A 23,509-nucleotide genomic window follows, 5' to 3' on the forward strand; every position below is an offset into this window, starting at 1 on the left:
TCACAACACTCATCATAACACTCATCATCCCCATCATCACAACACTCATCACCCCCATCATCACAACACTCATCACCCCCATCATCACAACACTCATCATCCCCATTATCACAACACTCATCATCCCCATCATCACAACACTCATCATCCCCATTATCACAACACACATCACCCCTCATCATCACAACACTCATCACCCCATCATCACAACACTCATCATCCCCATTATCACAACACTCATCATCCCCATTATCACAACACACATCACCCCTCATCATCACAACACTCATCACCCCATCATCACAACACTCATCATCCCCATCATCACAACACTCATCATCCCCATCATCACAACACTCATCACCCCATCATCACAACACTCATCACCCCCATCATCACAACACTCATCACCCCATCATCACAACACTCATCATCCCCATCATCACAACACTCATCATCCCCATTATCACAACACACATCACCCCTCATCATCACAACACTCATCACCCCATCATCACAACACTCATCATCCCCATCATCACAACACTCATCATCCCCATCATCACAACACTCATCACCCCATCATCACAACACTCATCACCCCATCATCACAACACTCATCACAACACTCATCACCCCATCATCACAACACTCATCATCCCCATCATCACAACACTCATCACAACACTCATCATAACACTCATCATCCCCATCATCACAACACTCATCACCCCCATCATCACAACACTCATCACCCCATCATCACAACACTCATCATCCCCATCATCACAACACTCATCATCCCCATTATCACAACACACATCACCCCTCATCATCACAACACTCATCACCCCATCATCACAACACTCATCATCCCCATCATCACAACACTCATCACCCCATCACAACACTCATCACCCCATCATCACAACACTCATCATCCCCATCATCACAACACTCATCACAACACTCATCATAACACTCATCATCCCCATCATCACAACACTCATCACCCCCATCATCACAACACTCATCACCCCCATCATCACAACACTCATCACCCATCATCACAACACTCATCATCCCCATCATCACAACACTCATCACCCCATCATCACAACACTCACCACCCCATTATCACAACACTCATCATCCCATCATCACAACACTCATCATCCCCATCATCACAACACCCATCACCCCATCATCACAACACCCATCACCCCATCATCACAACACCCATCACCCCATCATCACAACACTCATCACCCTCATCATCACAACACTCATCACCCCCATTATCACAACACTCATCATCTCCATCATCACAACACTCATCACCCCTCATCATCACAACACTCACCACACCATCATCACAACACTCATCACCCCCATTGTCACGATATTGTATGAAATGTGATATGATTTTGTAGCTTGCCTGTTAGACCCATGCTGCGGGCTAAACCCCCCCCTCCTCTCTCTGTCTCTCTTTGCTTCTATGTGTGTGTGTGAAGCTATTCTTCTCAATGCTCTGCCCTGCCCCCAAGCCCAGGAAGGTTTATTGCGCTTGTAGCGGCACAAATCTCTCTTCAGCTAGAACTGGTCTGATATCCTTCTCAACGACATGCGGTTCTTTGTTTGGTTATAGTAAGATATTGGGCCACCGATTTGGGCTAGAAAAATAATAAGTATATATTGCTAACCTCCATCGGCAGATCTATCAGCCACTGTAAGCCTGAGCCTCTAATTCCACCAGGTAAAAAAAGTACGGATTTCTCTGGAACTGCATGTCCCAACAAGCTCAAATTTGGTTTCATTAGAAAGCCAATTTTAAAATAAGCTGAATGAGGGGTGTGCTGGGATTCTGGCATGTTCTGGAGCGGAAATACGAGCATTATAAAACTTTTTGTTAAATTTGGTATGTTTGAGGAGATGGGAGGGTCCGAGGAAACCAACCCTGTGAGGAAAATGTATGTCACGATAATGTTAAAACCATAGCTGAGGGATTTTTGCACTTCTAATCATGGTCCGAAAAGCATGGCAGCAGTAAAACCCCCATCTCTTCTCCCCCTGAACACAACAGACCAGCCCTATGGCAGACACTGGGTAATTTGAAGCTAGTGTGAGCAGGGTGTGGCTTTAAACTGCAGGTGACCAATCCTGCAAAGCCACCTGTGGTCCCTCCCTCCTCAGTCAGGAAATTCTTTGTCTCCAGGGTCTGAAAATGTAAAGATCTCTGACCTCAGTGAATATCATTAACCACCCCTTTAGTGATGTCCTGAGGCTGGAGTATATAAGCCCCCACACTTAACCCAGCCGGAAGTCTGAGTTTTTTTGCCTGAGGAGCTATACTATGCATTGGGACATCTGGGGTCTGCCTGCAGCATGGTTTTGCCTGACATGAACTGAGAACATGTGAGTTTTACCTTTCTTCTTTAATCCATGTTATTTTTATAATTACCTTGTACATATTTTTCAATTGTCTCTTGTGTAACATCCTTGTAATATTTTTCAAAAACACTGCCTAATTTTAATGGAGTAAAATATTTAAAATACTAGATTCGTTCTTCCTGCTCTAAAACATACCCTAAGTCTTCTGAAGGGAATTACGCTACTCTTTTGGCTTAGCTTCGGACCCGTTTAATCGAAGCTGGTGGCAGCATACCGTGTGCGGTGCCTTTGGGAGTCGTTGTAGTGACTGTGGCGTTGATAATTATTGTTCCTGCCTGAGTGGGAGTAATTAAATCGCCTCACTGCAGCATGCCCAATAGCCAGTACATAGCAGGCAGCCTTTCTGGTGACTAATTACCCTAGGTGCAGTACCTAGTCTGACCTGAGAGTAAGGGGGCGCCAGAGAGCTGCAAGTTTTCAAGTTTAACTGTAAGCGGGATATACATAAATCCCTGCAGTTCGTGGTATATTGAAGAGCAGTGGGATACCTAAAATAAGCCCCTTGGGTGTGTTTTTTCAACAGCCTTGGGTGTGTTTTTTCATCACATTGTAGCAGTGGAGGGGTAAATAAGATAAGCCTCCTGCACATGTGATAGCCGGCTGTTGGCCTAAAGTCACCCCGATCCGTGACGTAGGGGTGACGGTCACGGTGTGAATCGTGACATATTGGTGGCAAGGCGGTGGGATATCTTAGAGCATTAGTGATTTGGTTTGAGCAATCATTCCTCTCACTAAAAACTTGCAAAGTTCTTGCGAGGACTCTGCACAAATAAGTTTGGAGAACGAACTCAGTGTTGTTTATTAGTCCTGAGACAATTGTGTGTACTGGTAATTATCCCTTCCCTTTCTCTTTGTTTTTCTGTCCTAGCTTTTATTTGGCAACCATGGTTGTGCTGGGAGAAACCTTTTATCAGCAGCAGACCAAATACACCCTTATTGCCTTATGCAGGTCACAGCATATTGACTTTGCAGGCAAAAACAAAGCCCAACTGGTCTCAGATCTGGTGCAATGGGAAGCCGCTCTAGACCAAGCCAGGCCACAGAGCTCAGTGGCCGCAGAAGCCAGCACAAGCGAACATGGTGTTGCAGCAGAGGTCCAACCATTGAATGCCGGCCCTATTAGCAATCAGGGCGAATTGGACCCCCACCTGCTAGCGGTCTTGGAACTACTCCCCGCCGATCACCGTGATAGACGTCTGCAGCTGATCCAGCAATATCAGGAGAGAGCCGAGCGGCAAGCGGAGTGGGAGTACCAGCTGCAGTTAGCCCAACTGCAAATGCAGGAGTCGTCCCAGTCCAGCCGTGAGCCCAGCAGCGCTCAGATACCAAAGCCCCGGCCCAAGCACTTTCCTGTGATGGAAAACGATGGGGACTTGGACTCTTTTCTGCGGGCCTTTGAGAAAGCCTGCAGACAGTACCAGCTGCCTACAGAAGAATGGGCACGATACCTGAAACCAGGGCTGAGAGGCAAAGCTCTGGAGGCGTTTTCTGCCCTTCCTCAAGAACAAGATGGTGACTACGAGGCCATCAAGCAGACCCTGGTAGCAAAGTACCAGCTTACACCTGAGGTTTACCGTAGAAAGTTCCGGAACCTCCAACGTGGCCCACATGACAGTTACAGTGATGTGGCACATGGACTGGGGACCCACTTTGACCAGTGGACCCAAGGACTGTCAGTGACCACCTTTGCACAGCTGCGAGACCTGATGATCAAAGACCAGTTCTTACATCTTTGTCCAGCTGAGGTGCGACAGTTCATGATGGACAGAGAACCCAAAGACGTGACGAAAGCAGCGCAGGATGCCTATGAGGCCAACCGTAGATCGAAAGTGCGGAAGCCAGTCACCACCAGCTGGAGAGGGGGTAAGCCTGCAACCAACACCAGTACCCCTGCCAGCCAACACACCAGAGGTACTGTTCCCGTGGCCAATAGCACCAAACCTACCACCGAACCTCGCCAGTGTTTCTTCTGCAAGCGGACTGGCCATATCAGTACCTACTGCCCAGACAAGCAGAAGAACCCCCCAACCAAGGCCCCAGGGCCTAACGCAGCAGTTCTTTTGGTGGGTGGTTTGGCTGGGAGGGTGTGTGACAACTTACAGCACGTCACTGTTGGAGGCCTTGTTGCTACAGGCCTCAAGGACACCGGGGCTGAACGAACCCTCATCTGACCCAAACTGGCGGCCCCTGAAGAAATCATTCCGGGGAAAACCCTAACTGTCACTGGGATTTGGGGCATCAGCTGTCCCTTGCCAATGGCCCGGGTTTATATTGATTGGGGTGCCGGGAGCGGGGTGAAGGTTTGGGGAGGATGGTTGCATACTACGTTCCTGACACCCCTCCCCAATCTGCTAATGAGGGTAATGTTAACCCTGATGATGATGATGATGATGATGGGAAATCGCATGTGTTACCTGACCATGCTTTATCTTGTAATGATGCATCTGATAACCATTTTTTCCCTAGGATTGATGGTGAAAATATTGTACCTGTGCCAACTGAACCTGATAATGATGTTTCTGTGAAGGTTGATGTGTCCAGGCGTGCCCAGCCACGTCGCTCTGCGGAGTGAGACGGCTGAGGAACCCCTAACAGGGGCAAGTGTTGATGCTACAGGAAATGGGGAGGTGCATGGGAACCGTGAGGAAGGTGATGCCATGAAATTGACCAGTGCCACAGAGGAAGGTAACTGGCCCATAAGTAGCACTGCCCCTGAAGTGTTGGGGGTGGATGGGGAGGTAGAGCCTATAGCAGCGCCGGATGATGGGTCTGTAGAAATCCCCGGGGAGACCCCCTACGTAGCTGCTGTCACCCACAGTCAGATTGCCCGGAACGCAGATAACTGTCTGCCATCCGGACCCTCCTCAGTCATCATTGCGACTGAACCAGAGGTGGACCCATAGCAGGTCCCAGAGGGTTCTCTTGGGGAAGGGACCCTGACGTCACTTCTGGCTTCCCCTAGCCAGGAGTTTCAGGCCGCTCTGCGCTCAGATGCGAGCCTAGAGAGTTTGAGGCAACTCACCAAGACGCCCACCTCCGTGACTGGTAAGGAGAGGGTGTTCGGGGAACGAGGAAGGTTGTACCGGGAGACAGTACCCGGAGAATCACAAAAGGAGTGGTTGAGGGAAAGACAGCTGGTCGTCCCGCAGCAATTCCGGGGTGAGTTGTTACGGATTGCCCATGAGATCCCGCAAGCTGGACACTTGGGGATCAGCAAAACTAAGGCCCGGCTGTCTCAACACTTCTATTGGCCTAAGATGGGGACAGATGTGTCAAACTACTGCCGCTCCTGTATCACTTGTCAAAGGGTGGGGAAGGCGGGGCTTGCTCTTAAGGCTCCCCTGATCCCTTTGCCAGTGTTAGAGGAGCCTTTCCAGAGGATCTCGGTGGACATTGTGGGCCCGCTGGCTGTCCCCAGCAGCTCTGGAAAGCAATACATCCTTACTGTGGTAGACTACGCTACCCGGTACTCAGAGGCAGTAGCTCTGTTGTCAACTAGGGCAGATAAGGTGGCGGATACCTTGTTGGCTATCTTTTCTCGTGTAGGATTTCTCAGGGAGATGCTTACTGATCAAGGGACCCAATTCATGTCTCACCTAATGGAGGCTCTCTGTAAGAGAATGCAGGTGAAGCACCTGGTATCGAGTGCGTATCACCCACAGACCAATGGCTTGTGTGAACGCTTCAATGGTACCCTCAAACAGATGCTACGCATGCTGGTTGAGACCCAAGGGCGCGACTGGGAGCGGTACCTCCCGCACCTGCTATTCGCTTACCGAGAGGTTCCGCAGAGTTCTCCCCCCTCGAGCTCCTGTATGGCAGTCGAGTCCGAGGACCCCTTGGGTTGGTAAGGGAATCCTAGGAAGAGGAGCCGAACCCTTCTGAAGTGTCCATAGTGGAGTATGTCATGTGCTTCCGTGACAAGATGCAGACCTTGACGCAGTTGGTGCATGACAACATGACGCAGGCTCAGGCTGACCAGAAGCACTGGTACGACCAGAATGCCCAGGAGTGGACCTACCAGGTGGGTCAAAAGGTGTGGGTGCGGGTCCCCATGCCAACGGATAAGCTTCAGGCAGCCTGGGAGGGCCCATACGTCGTCCACCAACAGCTCAACCCGGTCACTTACGTGGTCACTCTTGACCATACTCGGGGTAGCCGAAAGGCCTTTCACGTCAACATGATGAAGGCTCATCACGAATGTGAACTTTTCGTCCTACTGGTCTGCACTTGCCCGAAGACGGGGAGGAAGACACCCTGCTGGCCCAATCAAAGGCTGGTGGGTCCATTGAGGACATGGAGGTAAGCGCCTCACTAACCGAACCCCAGCGGTCGCAGTTGCGGACCAAGCTGGAACCCTTCCGGGCCGTTTTCTACAACCGACCTGGAAGGACTGAGTTAGCAGTCCACGAGGTGGACACCGGGAATCATGCCCCACTACGGCAAACACCCTATTGAATCTCCGACCAGGTGCAGCAGGTTATGCGCCAGGAGATCGATGAGATGTTACAGCTGGGGGTGATTCGACAGTCAAAGAGTGCGTGGGCCTCACCTGTAGCTCTCATGCCAAAGAAGGATCGGACCACCCGGTTCTGCGCGGACTACAGGGGGCTCAACGCTATCACAGCCTCTGATGCGCACCCAATGCCACGCATCGAGGAGCTGCTTGAGAGGTTAGCTGGCGCAGATTACCTAACCATAATGGATCTGAGTCGAGGGTACTGGCAGATTCCCCTGAGCCTCGAGGCGCAGGAGAAGTCACACCCTTTGGACTGTATGAGTCCACGGTCATGCCCTTCAGCATGAAGAATGCCCCTGCCACTTTCCAGCGGATGGTCAACCTCCTGCTTCAGGGACTGGAGGAGTACACAGTGGCCTACTTGGATGACATTGCCATCTTCAGTTCCTCCTGGGAGGAACACCTGCAGCATCTTGAGGAGGTGCTCAGGCAAATTCACCAACCTGGACTGACTATCAAGCCGGGAAAGTGCCAGATGGGCATGAGTGAGGTCCACTACCTGGGGCACCGGGTAGGCAGAGGCACCCTAAAGCCAGAGCCTGAGAAAGTGGGAGCGATCGGGAACTGGCCCACTCCCAGGACCAAGAAACTGGTGATGTCCTTCCTGGGCACTGCAGGGTACTATAGGGGCTTCGTACAGCACTATAGTAACCTACCAAAACCATTGACGGACCTCACCAGGAAGAAGCTACCCCACATCATCAACTGGACCGACGGCTGTGAGGGGGCCATCCAGGCATTGAAAACAGCACTGTGCAACGCCCCTGTGTTGACAGCAGTCGACCGTTCTTAGTACAGACTGAAGCCAGTGAGTTTGGCCTTGGTGCTGTGCTCAGCCAGGTTGACTCGGAGGACCAAGAGCACCCCGTGTTGTACCTGAGCCGGAAACTTTTGCCAAGGGAAGTGGCCTTCTCCACCATCGAGAAGGAGTGCCTGGCCATTGTCTGGGCCATGCAGCGCTTGCAGCCCTACCTGTACGGTAGCACCTTCACCGTGGTGACCGACCACAACCCTCTGCGCTGGCTAAACGGCACATGTGGAACCAACAGCAGGTTGCTACGCTGGAGCCTTGCCCTTCAGCAGTTTGACTTCACCATTGAAGACAAAACGGGCAGGGAGCATGGCAATGCAGGTGGACTGTCCCACCAGGGTGAACCGACTGAGGTGCGCATGGAGGCATACCGTGGGGTTCTGCCTCCCTAGCGCAAACCAAAAGGGGGAGGTGTGAGGAAAATGTATATAATAAGTTTAGTTTCTCTTGCCTGTTAGCACCATACTGTGGACGTTGACCCCCCTTTACTTCAGGGTTTAGCTTTTCTTTTCAATGGGTGCAGAAGAGCTTTTATTGCTTCTTGCTGGAGATTCCTGACTTTCAGCCCCCAAACCCCTCATGCCCCTCCTAAAGGAATTTTTACGATCAGTATAGATGAATAGACAATTGTACCAGCTGAAACTGGTCGGATCTCCCTTTTAAAACATGAGGTTCTTCGTCCTAATATTGCAAGATATTGGGCCAACAATTTAGGCTAGGAAAATAAAAAGTACATATTGTTAACATCCATTGGCGGATCTGTCAGCCGCTGTAAAAATGAGCCTCTAACTCCATCAGGTACAAAGTATGGATTTCTCTGGAACTGTGCGTCCCAAATAGCACAAATTTGGTCTCATTAGAAAGCCAATTTTAAAATAAGGTGAATGCTTTGTGTGTTATGATTCTGACATGTTCTGGACCGAAAATACACAAATTATAAGAATTGTTGGAGAAAACTGTAAGGCTGAGGAGAGAGGAGGGTCTGGGTAAACCAGCCCTGTTGGTGATGTCACGGGCTGCGGTTTATAAGTTTCTGCCAGGCCCCCAGCAGTTAGTTTTACCTGAGGAGCCCTGACTGCTAGCCCTGATGAACTGGGACATATGGGAGCTCCGCACACTAGCCTGGTTCTGCCTGCCATGACCTGAACACATGTAAGTGTTAATTTCTTATTTAACCCCTGTTATTTTTATAATTGCCTTGTACATATTCTCAATTGTCTCATATTGTAACATCTTTATATGCCTTTTTATAAACACTGCCTTAATTTCGGAGTAAAATATATAAATTACTAGTTTTCGTTCTTCCTGCTCTAAAACGTACCCTAAGTCTTCTGAAGGGAATTACGCTACTGTTTTGGGTTAGCAATGGACCCATTTAAATGGAGATGGTAGCAGCATACCGTGTGCGGTGCCGTTCGGTGTTGTTGTAGCGACTGCGGCTTTAATAATTATTGTTCCTGCCTGAGCGGGAGTAGTTATATTGTGTCGCTGCAGCGTGCCCAATAGCCAGTACATAGCAGGCAGACTTTCTGGCGACTAATTACCCTAGGTGCAGTACCTAATCTGACCTGAGGGTAAGGGGGCGCCAGAGAGCTGCAAGTTCAAGCAGAACTGTAAAGTGGGATATACATAAATCCCTGCAGTTCGTGGTATATTAAAGAGCAGTGGGATACTCAAAATAAGCCCCTGCTGTAAAGAGGTCAATAGCCTTGTGTATGTTTTTCCATCACATTGTAGCAGTGGAGGGATAACTAAGATAAGCCCCCCTGCACATGTGATAGCCGTCTGTTGGCCTAAAGTCACCCAACAGACAAGAGAAAGGACTGCAGCCAATTCATCATGGCACCATCACGAGGGACACTGATCTATGATTCTATAGGAAACAACCTAGGGGTTTTCGGCTCCGGTTGGAAGGACACAGATCTGATCCAGTGACCATTTCTGAACCATGGATATGTTTGGAGAAAGCCAGGTTTGGGACCCGCTGGTCGTCTGGTTCCATGCAGATGGTCAGATAAGCCAGGTGGTGACTCTCGTGTCAACTGGCTTTGGACCTTGTATGGACTCTATGGACAGCTCTTGGTCATTATTATTATTATTATTATTTACTTATATAGCACCATTATTTCCATGGTGCTGTACATGAGAAAGGGTTATATACAGGGTTATAGATATTGTTTACAGTAAACAGGTTTACAGTGACAGACTGGTACAGGGGGGAGAGATCCCTGTCCTTGCGGACTTACATTCTATGGGATAGTGGGGAAGAGACAGAAGGTAGGGGTGAGGCGGCGGCTCTGGCGGCGGTGAGGCGGCGGCTCTGGCGGTGGTGAGGCGGCGGCTCTGGTGGCGGTGAGGCAGCGGCTCTGGCGGCGGTGAGGCGGCGGCTCTGGCGGCGGTGAGGCGGTGGCTCTGGCGGTGGTGAGGCGGCGGCTTGGTTATTGTAGGCTGTATGGGATGATGAGTGTTGTGATGATGGAGGTGATGAGTGTTGTGATGATGGGGATGATGAGTGTTGTGTGATAGGGATGATGAGTGTTGTGATGATGGGGATGATGAGTGTTCTGATGATGGAGGTGATGAGTGTTGTGATGATGGGGATGATGAGTGTTGTGATGATGGAGGTGATGAGTGTTGTGATGAGGGGTGATGAGTGTTTTGATGATGGGGTGATGAGTGTTGTGATGATGGGGTGATGAGTGTTGTGATGATGAGTGTTGTGATGATGAAGGTGATGAGTGTTGTGATGATGGGGATGATGAGTGTTGTGATGATGGGGTGATAAGTGTTGTGATGATGGAGGTGATGAGTGTTTTGATGATGGGGATGATGAGTGTTGTGATGATGGAGGTGATGAGTGTTGTGATGATGGGGATGATGAGTGTTGTGATGATGGGGCGATGAGTGTTGTGATGATGGGGCGATGAGTGTTGTGATGATGGGGTGATGAGTGTTGTGAACTCCATACGTAATTGAAGAGTAACAACTGGTATCCATTGGGTCCACGCATGGCTTCCTCCACATTCCGTAGCTCTTGCATTAAATTCTATTCAATACATTGAAGCTGGAACATCTCCTGTAGTTTCCGTTTCTTGTTGAGGTCATATAGCTACTCTGGTCCGCTTCCCAAGGCCGATTTGGTGGGGTTGGATATAGTGGCATCCGAAACCTGCTGTGCATGCCTCATCAATGGTCTGGTGGGTCTGTCTGTATGACATCATCACAACACTCATCACCCCCATCATCACAACACTCATCACCCCATCATCACAACACTCATCACCCCATCATCACAACACTCATCACCCCTGTCACGATTCACACAGTGACTGTCACCCCTACGTCACGGATCGGGGTGACTTTAGGCCAACACACGGCTATCACATGTGCAGGGGGGCTTATCTTAGTTATCCCTCCACTGCTACACTGTGATGAAAACACACACAAGCCTATTCACCTCTTAGTTTACCGCAGGGGCTTTCTTTTAGTTATCCCACTGCTCTACAATATAACACGAACTGCAGGGATTTATGTACATCCTGCATTACAGTTCTGCTTGAAAACTTGCAGCTCTCTGGCGCCCCCTTACCCTCAGGTCAGATTACACCTAGGGTAATTAGTCACCAGAAAGGCTGCCTGCTATGTACTGGCAATTGGGCATGCTGCAGAGAGGCGATATAACTACTCCCACTCAGGCAGGAACAATAATTATCAACACCGCCGTCGCTACGACTCCCAAAGGCACAGAACAAGGTATGCTGCCACCAGCTTTGATTAAACGGGTCCGAAGCTAACCCAAAACAGTAGCATAATTCCCTTCAGAAAACTTAGGGTACATTTTAGAGCAGGAAGAACGAAAACAAGTAATTTGAATATTTTACTCCGAAAGATTAGGCAGTGTTTTATCAAAATATTACAAAGATGTTACAAAAGTGACAATTGAAAATATGTACAAGGTAATTATAAAATAACGGGATTAAATGAGAAAAGGTAAAACTCACACGTTCTCACTTCATTTCAGGCAAAACCATGCTGGTAGGCGAAACCCCAAATGTCCCAGTGCATCAGGAGGTCTGGATAGGAACATCTCCAGGTATGGCTCAAGGCTGAATTAAGTGTAGAGACTTATAAACTGCAGCCTCGTGACATCACTAAAGGGGTTGAGTTAACATCGCCCTCCTCTCTCCTCAGCTGTGCAGTTTTCTCCAACAATTCGTATTTTCGTTCCCAAACGTGTCAGAATCATAACACACCTAGCATTCACCTTATTTTAAAATTGGCTTTCTAATGAGACCAAATTCGGACTAGTTGGGACACACAGTTGCGGAGAAATCCATACTTTTCACCTGTTGGAATTAGAGGCTCGCGCTTACAGTGGCTGATAAATCCGCCGATGGAGATTCGCAACATGGACTTCTCATTTTTCTAGCCCAAAATCGGTGGCCCAATATCTTATTATAATGGAACAAAGGACTTCCTGTCTTTAGATAAATTCTATACCAGTTCTAGCTGATTCTAGATGGGAGGAGGGAGAGTGAGCAATGTAGGGAGATCGGCTTACAGCTCCAAGCGCAAAAAAAATTCTTCTGGTAGGCGCATGAGGGGTTTGGGATCTACACATACAAATCTCAGCAAACAGAAACGCCCCGAGAATGGGAGTTTTTAGCCCACATCAATGGTGCTAACAGGCAAAGCTACAAAATCACATTATATTTCATACAATATCGTGACAGCCGAGAAGGTCACGAGTACCATCCACTGTGATCTTCGGATCATCTCACATGGGCCAGGTTGTGGGCTGGTCTTAGCCCTTCATGATTTTAGGAAATCCCAACTCATGCAATAACTCCTCATATGACAACCGCAGAAGTTTGAGAGTGATTTCATCTTTTGCATCAGGATTTTATCTATGATTAAAGACCAAATATGGCCTAACTGCTGGTGGTTCTATGGGCTGTATGGATTTGGGGTCTCTTGGTGGCGGTTATAGTAATGAGAAAATATGTATATTTTTGCCTTGCTAGCCTGTGCTGAAAATGTAAATCTCGTTATCATGAAATGTGTACAAATTCCAATATTCTATGTTTTCTTATGGAGATATGCTGTCTGAGCTGGCTTATTGTATCTGCAGTGACCCAGCACCACCTGATTTCAACATGCAATTTTTGTAGACAAAAGGGCTTCCCCTGAGGGAGGGGGAATATCAGTGACTTCAAGGATTTTTAATATTTTCTGTGACACCGATCATCACCACCACCACTATCTCATCCATTACAACCACCACCATCCTGATCATCAACACCACCACTATCCCGATCATCATCACCACAACTATTCCAATTATCTTCACCACTATCTCAATCATCATTACCACCATCACTGTCCCGATCATCACCACCACTGTAACGATGATCAAAACTATCACTATCTCAATCATAAACATCATCACTATCTAGATCATCACCACCTCCACTATCTCAATCATCACCACCTCCTCTATCTCTATAATCAACACCACCACTATCTCAATCGTCACCATCACATCTCAATCCTCACCACCACTATCTCAATCATAAACATCATCATTATCTAGATCATCACCACCTCCACTATCTCAATCATCACCACCTCCACTATCTCAATCATCACCACCTCCACTATCTCAATCATCACCACCTCCACTATCTCAATCATCACCACCTCCTCTATCTCTATAATCAACACCACCATATCAATCGTCACCATCACATCTCAATCTTCACCACCACCACTATCTCGATCATCACCACTATCTCAATAATCACCTCCACCACTATCCAGATGATCATCACCACCATCATTGTGATCACCATTACCACCACTATCACAATCATCACTACCCCTATCCCGATCATCATTCCCATCACTTTTCCGATCGTCATTGCCATCACTATCCCAATCACCATCACCACCACCAACATTCCAACCATCACAACCACTACTATCCTGATCATCACAACTATCACTATCTCGATCATCACAATCGCCACTATCCTGGTCATCCCCACCACCATACCGATCACCACAACCACTACTATACCGATCATCACCACCTCCACTATCTCAATCATCACCACCTCCTCTATCTCTATAATCAACACCACCATATCAATCGTCACCATCACATCTCAATCTTCACCACCACCACTATCTCGATCATCACCACTATCTCAATAATCACCTCCACCGCTATCCAGATGATCATCACCACCATCATTGTGATCACCATTACCACCACTATCACAATCATCACTACCCCTATCCCGATCATCATTCCCATCACTTTTCCGATCGTCATTGCCATCACTATCCCAATCACCATCACCACCACCAACATTCCAACCATCACAACCACTACTATCCTGATCATCACAACTATCACTATCTCGATCATCACAATCGCCACTATCCTGGTCATCCCCACCACCATACCGATCACCACAACCACTACTATACCGATCATCACCAACACCACTATCTCAATCATCACTACAACTGCTATCTCAGTCATCACCACCATCATCTCAATCCTCACCACTACTACCCCAATCATCGCCACCACTATCCCGATTGTCATTGCCATCATCAACATCACTATCCAATTTATCATCACTACTATCCAGATCATCATCGTCACCACTATTCCTGTATCATCATCACCATTTTCACTGTCATCACCACCACTACTACTATCATCATTACCACCACCACTATCCTGATCATCGTTATCATCATCACCACCACAAGCACATCCATAATTTTGTAGCAATGTCTTACCTGGATCTTCCTCCTCAGCGAAAGCAACAATATGAATTCCATCCTGATCATCCTCCTGTAATAAACCACAGACACCAGCGCTGCGTGAATGGAGGATGATAAAGCGCCATCTGTGCAGTGTGTTGAAGTAATGGCGGAAGGTGATGATATAATGTTGCAATGTGCTGATATAATGGTGGAAGGTGATGATATAATGGTGCAGTGTTTATAATATTGTAGCGCGCTGAAATAATGCTGCAGTGTGCTCATATAATAGTGTTGTTTCATAATATAATGGTGCAGTGTGCTGATATAATAGTGTAAAGTTACAATATAATATTGCAGTGTGCTGGTATAAAGGTGCAGTGTGATTATATAATAGAATCATGGAATCCTAGAATGTTAGAGTTGGAAGGGACCTCCAGAGTTAATGCAGGATTCACTAAACCATCTCAGACACATCTGTCCAGCCTCTGGTGCAGTGGGCAATGATGCAGTGTGGTTATATAATAGTGTTGTCTTATAGTAAAATGGTGCAGTGTGCTGATATAATAGTGTAATGTTACAATATCATGGTACCATCTGCTGATATAATGATGCACTGTGTTGACATAACATTGCAGTGTGATTATAAAATAGTACAGTGTGCTGATATAATGGTGTAGTGTTTTAATATAACGGCGCAGTGTGATGATATAACAATGTAATGTTATAATATAATGGTGCTGTGTGCTGACATAATGGTATAATGTTTCAATATAGTGGTGCAGTGTGCTGATATAACATTACAGTGTTATAAAATAGTGCAGTGTGCTCATATAATGGTGCAAAGTGCTGATATAAGAGTGTGCTGTTGTAATATAATGGTGCAGTGTGCTGATATAATGATGTAGTGCTACTGTATAATATAATGTTGCAGTAAAACAAAAAACTGAACTGGACTACGAGCTGCTATACAATATACGGTACAACTGCCTGCAATCAGGGCCGGCATCAGCACCCGGCGTACCCAGGCAAGTGCCGGGGCCCTGGCAAGACAGGGGGGCCCATTCAGGGCTGGCATTAGGGGCAGGCAGCTCCCCCAGGGGCCCTCAGCTAGCGGCACATCAGAAGCCACTATGGGGCCTCTGTGAGGCAGGGGGGCCGCCTGTCGCCAGCGCCAACCCCCCCACCGCCGCATTGAACTATATCGGCGGTGTCTGCCGGTAAAGTTCAAAGCAAATGATGGAGGAGAGAGCGTCACCTGATGCTCCCTCTCCCATCATTCCCCACTCTGCTTCTGACACTGCCGCTGCGGGTGCGTGATGACGTCATCGCGCACTCGCTGTGTGTCAGGCAGTGCAGCGGCAGCCGCCGAGACCGGTACAGGGAGCAGGGAGCAGCGCGGGCACGTTGAGAGGTAAGGATTGTTTTGTTTTTTTTACTATAACAGTGAGTACTGGACTATGGGGCCATTCTTGGGGGAAGGGGGCTGTGCTGTATACTACATGTCTGTGCTATATACTACAGTATACTTCGGTGATGTCTACAGTGAAGTATGGCAGTGGCTCAATGTTGTTTACAGTGAAGCACTGCGGGGGCTCAGTGATGTCTACAGTGAAGCTTGGTAGGGACTCGGTGATGACTAGAGCACAGCAGTGAAGCATGGTTGTTTACAGTAAAGCATGGTGGGGGCTCTGTGATGTCTACATTGAAGCACGGTGGGGGCTCAGTGATGTCTACAGTGAAGCAGAACGGGGGGTTAAGTGATGTCTACAGTGAAGCACAGCAGTGAAGCATGGTGGGGGCTCTGTGATATCTACAGTGAAGCACAGCGGGGGCTCGGTGATGTCTGCAGTGAAGCACGGCGTCCCTATTAAAACCTGTGGGGACGGTCAGAGAAGATTCCTCATCCAATGTTCCGCCAGTGTTGGTAGGGGGTCAGCCGGAGTATGAGGTAGGGCGCATCATTGATTCACGGTGGATGCGTCGAAGGCTTCAGTACTTAATACATTGGAAGGGTTATTCTATTGAGGATCGGTCATGGGTTCTGGCCATTTCTGTACATGCTGATCGACTGGTGCAGGCTTTTCATGCCAGGTACCCTGAGAAGCCTGGGGGTCCACTGGCCCCCCGTTAAGGGGGGTACTGTCATGGTTAGGACAAGGTTAATGTCCTGTGCTCTCAGGGTTAATGTTATTAGCCTCTCTTTCAAGATGGGAGGGCTATTTATACTCACTCCTAACCTGGTATCATTGTAAGCTATATGTTTTCTGCAGTCTGTATGCTTGACCTCTGTAGTGTGTGCTGGCTTGCTTTTTTGTCTTGCTGTCACCTGCTTTATTCGCTTTCCTGGATTACTGACCCCTGGCTTGGCTTCTGACTATTCTCTGACTCTCCCTGTTTGTATCTTGTAATCTCCTGGCTACAACTTCTGCTTGTTTCACTATTCTTTTATGCTTGTCCCTTCTCTGTTTCCCCGGTGTCTGGCTCCGCCCCCTGACCGCCTCCCACTGTCACATGATCTTAGGTCCTTTTGCTTTACCTGATCACTCTGTCTCATATGTAAGGTCCCGTTGGTGATCATGTTACCCGGTTTCTGGTTCAGCTCCGTTGCTGCTGGGTGCAGTTTCCCCTGCAGCATTAATACCCGGGGATCGTGGCAGGGGCTTTTGTTGATCCTCAGATCAGAGAGCTCATTATGAGAGATGATGTGTTTGAAGGAACTCTAAATGGTAAGGAATTGAGATCTTTGAAAACCTTCAGGTGGATCTATGAAAACTTATTAGCAAAAAAAGTCTCCAGAATATGTTGAAGGTGTTGAGGAACTGCTAAATGCAGACTGGTGTCTTGGATGTCGCAGGTCCCTGAAAATGCACTGTTTGTATTCACATTTAGATTTCTTCCCTCAAAATCTTGGGGATGTAAGGGATGAACAAGGCGAGCGGTTTCACCAGGACATTAAAGTAATGGAACACTACTTCCAGGGAATGACTCAATGATTACTGCCTGAAAAATCCTATCAACGACAGTCTAATGTCAAGCACTCGCAACTTCTGCTCATATTTTGGTTTCTATTTTGCATGTGAAATTATTTTGGTTCAATAAGAACTGATCTGTAAGGTGAAGGGTTTATTCTGATCTGTAGATGACTGTATTCTTAATGTCGCCAGTATATTTCCTGTACCTTATAACAATGATGCTGCTCCATGGAAACTATACATGCTACAGAAAAACTATAGACATCTGTGAAATCAGGACAAAAAGATGATTCAGAAAAGGATAAAGTCACCTGCGATGATTAAAAAAATATTTTTTTGTAGACATGTGTAATTGATTGTAACAACAGTAGCAGTAGCAACAGCAGGCACAGAAGCCATGACAAAGATGGCACATACAGCAATAATGCGAGATCAATGTACAGTATGAGACTTACGTAAAACAACACCATCGCCTAGTCTGCCCAATCTGCTCATCTTGATGAAAGATAGGTGGTCTACACTGTCAGGGGACAGCTGGATGCGCTTATCCGTCAGGACACACCAGCAGCGCTGAAGACACATTCTGAGAGCTGAGAGAACTGTGACTGCCAGGCATGACAAAACCTCCAAGGCATGACAGGCGAGCTCAGGCCACTCTTCAAGTTTTGAAGAACAAAATGTTAAAAGGTCCACCCCATCCTGATGACATTGATATTGAGCTTCGGATACTCCTGCACCATCCTCTCCAGTCATTCCAGACTTGTGCTCTGTTCTGTTGGTGCATGGGCTGGTCTACAAAAATGTGTAAAACGACTTACAGAAATTGGTTATGCCACTTACACTGCTGCTGCTAATTTTCTTGCCTTGACGACTCAATGTTTCCAGGGTTGGAAGCCTATAACTGCGATGCACGCTGTGTACTTCGATGCCGTCTTGGGGGAAACCACTCTTAAGATTATCTACAAGCGTGTTTTGATACTCCAGCATGTGCGCATCCCTCTCCAGGGGGGGAGCATCTGGCAAAATGTACTCTTGTACTGTGGATCTAACAGATTGGCAACCTAGTAGTCAGCATTATGCCTAATTCTAACAATATGGGCATCATGTTGCAGATAGTATAGCAAGAAGGCTGTCATGTGTCAGATGGTTTCAGGAGGTCCAAATACATATTGTGTTGGTGGCAGCGTAACACTCAAGGTTGCTTCTTCTGTCCCATCCTGCCAGCCATGGACAACACAGAGGGGATTATTATCATCTTCATCTCCTGACTGTTGCGGTCCCATCACCTCTTCCTCCTTGTCCTCCTCCATTAGTTCCTCGGCTCCTGCACCTTCATTAACCATTTGTCTGGTACCATGATCCCCTATCAATTACTGTAATTCACCCTCCCATGGCACCCACCTGTGCGATGACAGTCCAGAACTTAGAGATATTAGAGATAGAGTGCGGAACTTATCCCTCCCGCATCCTCCTCTGCTTCCACCTCTTCCTCTGATATCACCACCTCCTCCCACAGACTATTCAGCATGTAGATGACCGGAATGACTGCATTTTCGAAATTGTGCAGAAGGGTGCTGATGTCCTTCATCTGTGCCCACTCCACAAGATTGATTTGCACCACGTCTGTACTGCGTTGGCCAAGCCTATGCAAATGGATATACTGCACCAGGGCTCGTTGCTGCTGTCACAGTCGTTGCTACATGAGCAGAATGGAATTCTACTGTGTTGGCACAATACAAATCAAATGGTTAAGCAGTAGGCCAAAAGACCTCTTTAGCATTGCAAGTCGATGACCTACAGGGTGCGAACAGCGGAAGAGACCACACAGCGACCGTGCTTTCTGCAGAAGTTCATCCAGGCTGGGATAGTGGTGGAAAAATTGCTATACCATCAGGTTGAGGACATGAGCCATGCAAGAAACATGGGTGAAGTTTCCCTGGTGTAGGGTCACCATCAGGTTCGAACCGTTATTGCACAGGTCTTTCCGTGGCTTCAGAATCAGTGGAGACACCTATTGCTCAAACCCTGCGGGATATATTGCGGGATATATAAACCCCCGGGTCCAGGTGTGTCTAGAGCGCCCCGCTAAGGACCTAGGAGTACTCGGTCTCGGGTCTGGTAATCATTAAATTGGTGGTCATGGTGGCAGCAACCCAGTCCGTGGCCCTGGGCGTCCAAATTAAAAGAAAGGGGTTATTAGAAATTAGAATGTTCGTGATGCCACCTGTGGTATTCAGTCAGGAATGACCGACGCTGCTTAAAGGGGTCCACTGGGGTGATGCTATGGCAGCAGGGATGGTATGGCTTCCCACAGCTGAAGCTGGGTCTCCAGGGCTCCCAGTGTAGTAGATAAGAATGGTGTAGTAAGAAACAGAGGATACAAGGTTGCAGTCTCTTTACCTCTTTACTGGTGTAAGGCAGCCACAGTCCAGGGTACCGGATCACAGATACTGGTATGGTCCTGCCGGCTTGGAAGCAACTCAGGAATCCCCCTAGCCAGGTGGGGTTGGAAGCCTTCCCTTCTGTGCTGTTTTGTAGTCCCTTGCTGCTTTAGGCCTCACACAAGGTCCTCACGTTCTCTCTGTTCCCCTTGTTGGTAGGTCACTACCCGCATGGCAGGTAACTTGAGCCTTTTTTACAGGGGTCTCTCAGATGACTCTGGGCTCTATCTGTTACTGTGCCTTTGGGTGTTAATCTCCTATCCGTTGGATTCTGCCATGGGGCATAAAGTTACCCCCACAACCTCGGTCTTCCCGCTACTGTTATTCTGCACTTCATCGTGGAGGAAGCTCAGTCGCAGCTTCCCTCCAGCTCTTTACTTCTCCTGTGCTTCTCTTCCCCTTTCAGTCTCCTACAGACTGCTCTGTTCTCTCTCCTTCCAGGAGCTGCAGATCCACGGGTCTGCATGGCCCCAGCTTTCCTTTCTCAGAATCTCTCTGTCTGCTTCCTCTCTCCTCTCACAATCTCACTAACTCCTCCCCCAGGCCAGAATATATATATCTGGGAAGCTCCTCTGAAACCGGGTTCAGACCTCCCCCTTCTGGCCTGGAGTCAGAACAGTGTTGTACTTGCTGGTTACCTGTTAAAGGGACCCTTCCTAGCTTCCAAGCATGGCATCACCCTCCCCAAAAGGAAGGCAATACCACTGTAACAACCGGTTACCTGGGTGTGTTACATGTCACAACGGAGGGAGGTTGTCGCTGGGTCCAAGAGTCAGAAGGATTAAGGAGGCATCTGTAATGCCACAGAGACCTTCTGCAGCCAGATGTAGGGCGACTGTCTGTTGTATCTGATACACCCGTGATACTATATGCCCATATAGATGGCACAGGAGGGATGATCCTACTGACAGTTTCACTATCAATTCAAGCAACATTGGAGTTCCCAACAAAACAATGATCCCAGCACCTAAGCGTCCATTATGGTTTGGATTGAGAAGTCCTGGCAGATTCTACTGATTATTGTCGCTGACTTGAACCACATAGAAAATATTTCATGAGATGCAAAGAATTTGGCTGCAACAACTCAAGAATATTACTGACCTGGGGGCCATCACCCATGAAGACTTGGTTGAGATTCCTCAGCAACGTGGCCAGAAGCCAATGACTGGCTATGTATAACATGTGCAGCAGGTTATAACAGCCAGTGGGGCTGTGCTAAATACTGAAGATGCTCCTCACCAAGGGGTGAATAACTTTGACATGTCGCGTGTAGGTAAAAATGGCATTTTATGCTGAATTCATTATAGTTTCATTAGTTTATTGTAAAAGGCAGAGAGATTTCAGCAATAAACTGAATTTACAATGGGAGGATAATCTCGATAGCAGCCATAACTGGAGTACTGACTTTGAGCACATGAAGCCAGGAGCCCCCGATAAACTCTATCCTCTTAGACATGGGGGTGCCCCTGTGCCTGTCATTAGAGTTGAGCGACTTTTACTTTTTTCAGATCGAGTCGGGTTTCGCGCAAAAGTCGGGTCGGGTGAAATTGGCCGATTATTGCGAAAAGTCGGGGGCCGACTAAAACATGAAACCCAATGCAAGTCAATGGGGAATCAAAGTCGGCAGTGAGTGGAGGACAGGAAAACACCTACAGTGCCCATTTTAATGCCAAAAACATCAATTCTTATTTCTTAAGCTTGTCAATCTTAATTTACTTCATAATAATAGTTAGGCATTGAAAACAGGGGGTCATTTGGCTAAAGTTGTGGGGGGTAGGGCTGGCTCAAGATTTTCGTGGGCTCAGGAAACGCAGAAAACGTCACGGCGGTGGAGCAGGGAGAGGTAAGTATTTCAACTTTGCAAGTGCTGTGATCCTGAGCAAGCAGGTGGGCCCACTCGTTGGCATTGGCACTGGCACAGGGCCCCTCATAGTACGGCGGTGTGTTTGACGGCGGGTGGCGCCTCCCACTGCCAGAGACACTTTTGCATACAATGAGGGGCCCTGTGCCAGTGACGTCGCCAACTAGTATTCCTCCCCACACCTGATGAAGGAACCTGCACTTTCATCTGCACCTTCCTCTTTGTCCCCGTGTAAGGTGGTATGGTATGCGGGAAGGGGAACCTGACTTTCAGCAGGGTCACAATGTTGTTGTGTAGTGTGCACGGGGAATGTAGTGGTCTGGGTCAATGTACCAGCAGACTCATCTATCACTGGCTGGGCAATGGGCAGGATGAGGAGGAAACACAGATATAGGCCCAAAGAATAAAGTGGGCTAAATGCAGTTCAAAATTGGTAACACAGGAATAACCAGGGGGCATTGCAGTGGAGTAGAACTGTAATGAGAGGCTGACACAGAGAGTAGGCCCAAATCAGTAAGTAGGCTAAATGCAGTTCAAAATTGGCAACAGTAGTAAACAGGCGGCACAGCTTTGTTCAGTGGAGGACAACTGGAAGGAGTTGATGACACAGTTAGTAGGCCCAAATAATAAAGTGGGCTAAATGTCAGCCAAAAAATTGTTCATAAATAAACTGGTGGCATAGCTAGGTACAGGGGTGGGCTCCTCTGCTGAGTAGCAGACAGTGGTAGTAGGCGCAGAGTATTAGCTGGTCTAAATGGAGGCCAGGGCCCCTGTATATTTTAACTATCCTCTATTATTTCAACAAATTTGTATTGGCAGTGCCATTGAAGGATTTAACAGCACAGACTACACAGTGGAGGAGCAGGGAGAGGTAAGTATTGCAAGTGGTAGAGCACTGTTCGAGTTGGGGGGAACACTCTCTCGTGGGCGGCGGTACTGGCACAGGGCCCCTCATATTACGACGGTGTGTCTGACGTTGGTTGTGCACCACCACTGATAGAGACATTCATTGTACTATGAGGGACCCTGTGCCAGCGCCGTCGCCCAAGAGTGGGCACACCCACCTGTCCAGGCAAACAGCACTCGCACGGGTGCTTACGCCAGGTGGTGACCACGGCCCTGTGGGGGGAGTCAGCGCATTTAGGGAGGTATAAAAATGGCCTATGGTGGACATTCAGCAGCTGCAAATGGCGGAATTGGAATTTTCAGGCAAGCTACGAGTCACCAGGGGAAGGTGGGGCAAAATAATTTGAAATCCATGAGTGGTTCATTTTAATGAAGGTTAGATCATCCGGCTTTAAAACCTGTTTTCCTACTCCCAGATAAGGAAGCCTTCGAGGCCGTGTGTAGACAGACGATGACGCTGACTCAACACCTCGAGCCTTAGGTGCTATTGTGCTTTTGCCACTACCACCAGATGCACCACCACCACCATCAGTACCAGCTGGCAACCACCGCCCATGGCCTCTTCCACCAGACTTCCTCATTTTTTGGAAAATCTAACCAAAATAACAACCGTTATATGGTACTGTAAAACAAGGTAGAAGGTGTATATAAACGTGTTGAGAATTTAAATCTCCCTTTTTTTGAGAGACTGATCCAAAACTCAGGCCCAGTGTATAAAACACAATGTAAGTGGCAGAACGTGGCTGGCTGATATATGAAAAAATA

At 47.9% G+C, this 23,509-nt stretch overlaps 1 protein-coding gene across 1 annotated transcript in view; it reads right to left on the reverse strand.

Annotated features, from left to right (window-relative positions):
- Nucleotides 1-23,509, reverse strand: part of CASQ2 (calsequestrin 2) — a 94,796-nt gene that overhangs the window by 5,247 nt on the left and 66,040 nt on the right. The window contains exon 8 of the mRNA XM_069760402.1: nt 14,598-14,652. Coding sequence (XP_069616503.1) covers nt 14,598-14,652 — 55 coding nt within the window. The remainder of the gene's footprint in view (nt 1-14,597; nt 14,653-23,509) is intronic.

The sequence above is a fragment of the Ranitomeya imitator genome, chromosome 3 (assembly GCF_032444005.1).
Source record: "Ranitomeya imitator isolate aRanImi1 chromosome 3, aRanImi1.pri, whole genome shotgun sequence".
NCBI classification, from domain to species: domain Eukaryota; kingdom Metazoa; phylum Chordata; class Amphibia; order Anura; family Dendrobatidae; genus Ranitomeya; species Ranitomeya imitator.